The 6,455-nt window shown below is 37.6% G+C and overlaps 1 protein-coding gene across 1 annotated transcript in view; it reads right to left on the bottom strand.

Annotated features, from left to right (window-relative positions):
* Window positions 1–3,482: 3,482 nt before the first annotated feature.
* NOL10 (nucleolar protein 10) overlaps window positions 3,483–6,455 on the bottom strand; it is a 49,946-nt gene continuing 46,973 nt past the window's right edge. The window contains exon 20 of the mRNA XM_010081829.1: window positions 3,483–3,959. Coding sequence (XP_010080131.1) covers window positions 3,840–3,959 — 120 coding nt within the window. The 3' untranslated portion in view covers window positions 3,483–3,839. The remainder of the gene's footprint in view (window positions 3,960–6,455) is intronic.

The raw sequence follows: 6,455 nt of genomic DNA, 5'->3' as shown, positions 1-6,455 counted from the left end.
TTTATTTACAGGGAGTTTTTAAACTAATTCTCACTGCTAAATTCTCATACATAGGAAACAATCAAGACAGCTATGACATGTGTGAGAAAGCTCTGAACAGCCTTGCCAGAGGCCTCTCCCAGCTTTGCTTGTGATCTGTATCACCCTTGGTCCTCGCATAAGCTGTGCTGCAGGTGTGCCCGTGCCTGCCCAAACACCTCCGTGATCCCGACCTGCTCACTCGACCTTGGACCTGCCTTGTCATTACAGACTCTGGTCTGTTAGCTGAACCTCATTGTTGTCACCCTACTGCTCTTCTTGTTTGATAACTGCAGGACTGCACCTGCTGTCAGGGATGTCACTGCCTGCCTGCCGTGTCACCCTGTGCTCCCAGCCCACCTTCCCACATAGATCTGCCCACTCTTGCTGCTCCTCCATACCTCAAAAACTAGGCTTGCAAGGAATCTTCACCCCTATTTCACAGAAAACAGGGACCCGAATGTATGCCAGGCAGTTTGGCTGATGACTCTTGGACCCAAATGTGTGCCAGGCAGTTTGGCAAAGCCCACCAACAACAGCACACCTGCGTTGCAGCATTCCAGGCTGGACACCCTGAAGAGCCATAACTCACTGCAATATGCAAATGCTGAACACTTCTCCTGACCGAAGTGAGCAGCATGGAAAGAACATCGCCCTCTTTCAAGTACTTCATAGTCAGATCAAGGTTAGAAAATCCACTTTTCTGGGCATCACTGATTCTAACAGCTGCTGGTTCATGGAAAAAGGTAGCTTGAGATTAAATATTAGTTCAATTAATTTAAGAATTTATAAATTATATACTATCTTCCTGCTTTAGAGACACGCTGGGTATCCCTCTGCTGTACTAGAATGATGTGTCTTTCCTTCAGCAGTATGGATGCAGCAGGAAAATACTTTTGACACCATAGACCTGGTTTTGGTTAATTATCTCTGGTCTTTCAAAAATCTACATCAGCCACTGGTTATCTAGTAGAGCACAAATTCATTCATAGCTAAGATGGAGACTGCACAGAGCTTTGCCTCTTCATTACCTTGCACAAATGCCTTGTTCCACCACTATCTCGTGCAAGCCCTGAGCAATTCAGTGCACAGATGAAGGAACTGTTGAATGAAGAACTGTCCACATGGCAGGTGTTCCTAGGCAAAGACAAGCAGATGAATTTACAATGCAGTACAGCCTCACTCCTTGGAGGGGCACATCACAACTGGTTGTTACCTATGCCATTCATGAATATTCAGATTCTTGAGCCAAGTCTAATGTTCTTATTCAAAATTCTATCTGTGACCTCCAATATTCCAGGGCTATTCTCCAGAATGGCTGGTATCTATTACTTACACTTTATCTCTAATTGGCCTTAATCACAGTCACAGTCCTATCTTTCCAGGCATCTCACTGGTTATGCCTAGTATATTTAAGCACTGTTTAAAATATATCCTAAATATTCTTTCCATTAAATAAACAGTGTGCTCAGTACAGTTTGCAAGTGCTTTCTCTCTAGCAGTATGAAGTATGTTCCCCTAATCATACAGGCTCCAACCTAAATACGTTATCAGTATTATGACAATGAAATACTCCGTAAGTGCATGAAAAACAAAGCACTGACCTAAACCAGTGTCAGTCATGAGAATCTCAGAAGAAATACTTTTTAAACTGAAAGTTAACCATTTCAAACCCAGTTCACTACTATCCTGCAGATGAACCACATTTTTTTTTTTTGTTAACTGTTTCTTGACATCATTGCTGAAATAAGGATGCCTTAAACCATAAATGCATCTCTAGCTCTTGACCAAGCATAACAGAATTTAGCCCCTACCATGAGAAGGAGCAAACTCCTCCAAATTCCTGTTCTTACAGTGCTGGTTCTGTCCACCTAATCCCCAATTCTCCTTGTATCAACCAGAATGGTGGCAAATTTCCACCGTTAATCTTTCCATGTTCAGTATAACCATGTATATGAAGCAAGCACACCCGAATTGCAGGCAGATATTTCTGAGAGATAACACAATGCTCCAGGGGAAAGATGTTGCACTAGTACAAACTTTAACTTGTCATTGCACTTGGATTTCAAAGGCTTGAATGTTATCAAAAGACACGACTCCAAAAAGAGGGACATACCCTGGAGCAATCACAACTGTAGTATATTTTCTGAGTGTCTGAAGGGAAGTAATAATGGTAATTCTTGACATAGAGCGTGGGTGTAGCTGACATTTCAATACTGGAGTTAGTTCTGTCTTAAACAGAAAGCATGAGAAGCTTATGGACAGTGCTGAAATTTGACAGCTAGAGGTAAATGTAAGTATTGAGAGACTCATCCTTTAGTTCAATGCGAGGACAGAGAGGCGATGATTACAATGTATGTTTTAAAGGTGAAAATACCAGGTGCAAAAGGTATTTTTAAATTAAAGGAAACAATATATTTAAAACCAGAAGCAAGGACTTAAAGCAGGTAAAATTAAACGAAGAAGAAGAAAATAAATTTAACCATGTGAATGATTATTCTAACATCTAAGTAAATAAAAAAGCATCAGGCTATGAGAAACCCAATGGCTTTCCTGAAATAACTGCAAAAATTCTATGGTAAATACTGTCCAGGAGACCTGACCAGATTAATAACCTCTCTGGTTTACAAAGCAAAACCCTTAAGAACCTCCAAGTCTCTTAAAAAAGATTTACAGTGATGGGGACATTCATCAATTCTTGTTGGATCCAAATTTCACAGTTTCTTGGATTTAGCAAAAAGACAATTTATAAAGCCTTTTAAAAAGCAATAAACAAAGCTCCTTTAGGATGAAAGGTAAAAATTAATTTCTTTGCTTAAATAGTGAACTATTTATGTAAATAATGGGGTTGCAAGACAAAAATCAAGAAGAGATGCTATATCCTGGTTATCAACAAGCATTCTGTTGGCAATAAAAAAGAAGACAAAAAAATTAGAAAAGAATCAATAATTTCCTTAATGTAGGTTCTAATATCTTAGGTTACTCAACTAAACTAACTTTTTGAAGAGCAGGAGACTACTGCCATGGCCTTAATGTGCTTGTTATGTGAACATACACCACTTAAAACACTTGTTGAACCATGGCTGGCTTATCAAAACATGTTAAACCTGGTCCTAAGGATTCTGAGTAAAGGCAATATTCACAAAATTTAACTTAATAAGACTATTCTTCCGAGATTCGCCTTCGTATGTAGGTGTAGCAAGAGGGGTTTCCTTATAGAGTGACTTAACAGGAACCTAAATCAAGCATTCTCAACTGCCCTCATGAGCACCACTTGTAACCCCTCCCAGCTACTAAGGCAACATAAGAATATAAAGCCAAAGTCAGTTTTTGAAAAACATAATTGTGTGTCATCCTTCAAGAACCATAAAAGAAAAATTTGTTGTGCCCTTGTAAAGATAAGTTTTTAGACAAAATAACTTACCCTTGATCTTCTGTCTAAGCAGTCACAAATAAAGATTTCAGAAAGCAAAAACCCACAGCTCTTAAGTTAAATAAAAAACAGGCAGCCTCATTATATACATAAATTCTTATATAGAAAACATCCAGGGTTACACAATAACCAGTTGCTGGCTATTTCTCCACAAATACAGTTCATGCTGGAGTTTATAACATACCATACTCATAGTGTCCTTTGCTCAATACTTTTACTTTCATAAAGTTTTCAATAATTAACACAGGGTTCAGCAAGTTCTGGTTTTTGTGTTCCTCAATGAATCAAAGTACAAATACATTTGTACTGTGTCCCAATTTGAAAAAGTCCCTTTTTCAAATTAAAAATAACATAAAAGAAGTTTCTTAAAAAAATAAGATTAAATAAATCAATGAAACAGTCGTCCTCTTCCACGTTTGCTCCTGAGATGACTAGCAGAACGCCTAAGAGATTTCCTCTCTTGACGATGTTGTTTCTCAGCTTCCTGCTGTCTCTTTTGCTGCTCTGACTGGAACATTAAAACAAAAATAGACTCAGGTTCTTGTAAACTTACATATCACCTCATTGTTCAAGTATCTGTATTTCAAGTCAAAATTCCATTAGGGAAATCTGGAAATGTTACTGTAAATGGTACCCTTAAGAAGGCAGAGCACAGTTTGATGCTATTCAGTATCTACTTTGGTTAATTAACATTACCACATTTAATATTTGCACAAATACGTTTTAAAAAGACAGAATAATCACTTAAATTTGCTGAAACATGCAGGTTTTCTAAAAAGTGTTCTTAGAAGTTCTTGAAAGTATTTGACATGCTGTATGAAATTCTAGAAGACTTTCCACATGAAAATAATTAAAAATCTCTCCTCCTGTGGCACATGCTCCATTAATGTTTTTCCTCTTCACCAAAAACACACTGAAGGGTTTCATTTACATACCACATAGATGAAATGGCTCTTACAGCCATAAACTGCTATTTTCTTTGGAAGACTAACGCTTATCTTCAAACTAAGCATAAACTGTAACTAGCAGACTTGAACTAGCCAACCTCAGGCAACCATCCATGCTATAAAATACTCCAGCAATTAGAACAATTTCAATGGCAGCACGGGATAAGTGCATTAACAGTGTGACGGAATTACTGGATATGCAGCTGTACCCCCACTGCATCTAATTCTGTAATCAGCAGCATTCATACATCAGCCCATCTCTTCCTGAATCTCCCGTTAAAGTACCATTTAAACTTGAGCCAGGCTTTTGCACACATAGACAACATTTTGGCTGAGGTGAGATAGGAACTAATTTACCAAATGGAGTAATAATCCCATACCAGTATCATGGTAATAAAACCTAGTGGTCTTTAGAATTTGTTGAAATTTATTGACTTCTGTTTCCACTGCAAGTAGGGAAACAAGAAACCAACTACATGAAAATGTAAGTAAATTTCTCTGTCTCCAGACTTTGTCTGAAATGGTCTTGAGAAATCTTACTAATATAATGTTGACTGCTACTGCTAGTATACTAAAATTGAGTGATCTTTATTTGCATTTGAAGCTTTGTTTTTTGTTTTGTTTTGTTTTTCTTAAAATTCCTCTATACCTCCCTAGTAGTGTAAGTACATAGGTATTTTAAAAACCCTGCTATTTTTTTACATCTATTTGCTATGATAAAGCATGCTGAAATTGAAAAACAGGATGCTACACTGTAGTAACCATGCTAAAATACCCTGAAAACTAAATTGTGAAATATCAATGACAAACAATTTAATTGCTGGATCTCTCAGTGGTTGCTGGGCATTTGGGGGGCTCCTAACATACCCCAACTGTAGCAGCCAAGTTCAGTCTCAATTCCACTGACTTACAAGGTCAAGTGATACCAGTCTGATAGAAGCCCTACTAAATCTTTCTACCCATTCCTAAATAAACCTGCGCTTTAAGGGAAAGCACATCACAAAGCAGAAACTGATGATCAGACTAATAATAAAATTCCTTTTGTCTTGACAACTTCATCTCTTCATCCTCTGAAAAGGACAAGGCACAGCATACTGAATAGCGTGACTTCTTCCTAGCTCCCCCTGCTCCATTTCCTGGGACTTCAGAATATATACACAGGGTCTGTTTATTTGAGAGAAGACTTGTAAGTCTTATTTTGCTATTCTGTTGATAGGAGAAATGATCTCCACTGTAGATGTGCTATTTTGAGTTAACAATCAGAGAAAAAAAAATCACGTAAGTTAGCTGCAACACAATTAAAAAACTCAAAGCTATAGCATATCTGATGGAATCAAGTAAAAATAGCAGCCTGAATCATTGCCTTATCCGTCTTCTTCCAGCTTACTCCCAAATCTTCACAAATCTGTTAGCAAAAGGTGAGAGTTCATTGTTCGCCACCAACTGCAAAAAAACGTGTGGCTTTGTGCTTTCTAATTTAAAGCTCCTATTAAAAAGACTGTGCTTTCAAAGACCTGCAAAGCTCATTTAATCAGCTGCAAGACACTAACATATCAGTTACAGCAGCTGGTAAAATCCCCAGAATGGTTATCCTGCACAGCACTGCAGAGGAATGAAAGACTTATTCCACAGTCAATACAATTTAAATTCCAGAAATACAGGAATCAAAAACAGATGAAAAAGGACATCTGCAAACATACATCTCCACACAGACAATAAACAGGGAAAACAAGTACTGTAGAAATAGTCCAGTAAATTTGATTATTTAAAAAAAAAAATTCAGCCATACCCAATGTGACAATCAAACAACTACTTAGCTAATCTTGGGACAGTAGTTTTACCAGAATAATACTTGACCACTGGTAAGGAGAAATGTGTTATAGTAAAGATGTTTACCTGAGGAAAAGCAGTTTTAAATGAAATACATTTTGTCAGCTGAAGTATCAGTTAATATGGATCTTCAGCTTTTATAATGTGTCCTTTCCTCACTTCTAAAGCAATTTTCTATCAAAAAATCCTTAAGTCTTCTACAGCAGCAGCAGATGCATACATGCATT

The sequence above is a fragment of the Pterocles gutturalis genome, unplaced genomic scaffold (assembly GCF_000699245.1).
Source record: "Pterocles gutturalis isolate BGI_N339 unplaced genomic scaffold, ASM69924v1 scaffold1904, whole genome shotgun sequence".
In the NCBI taxonomy this organism is placed as follows: domain Eukaryota; kingdom Metazoa; phylum Chordata; class Aves; order Pterocliformes; family Pteroclidae; genus Pterocles; species Pterocles gutturalis.
The sequence above is the reverse complement of the archived record's forward strand: the minus strand, read 5'-3'. Positions and strand labels throughout refer to the sequence as shown.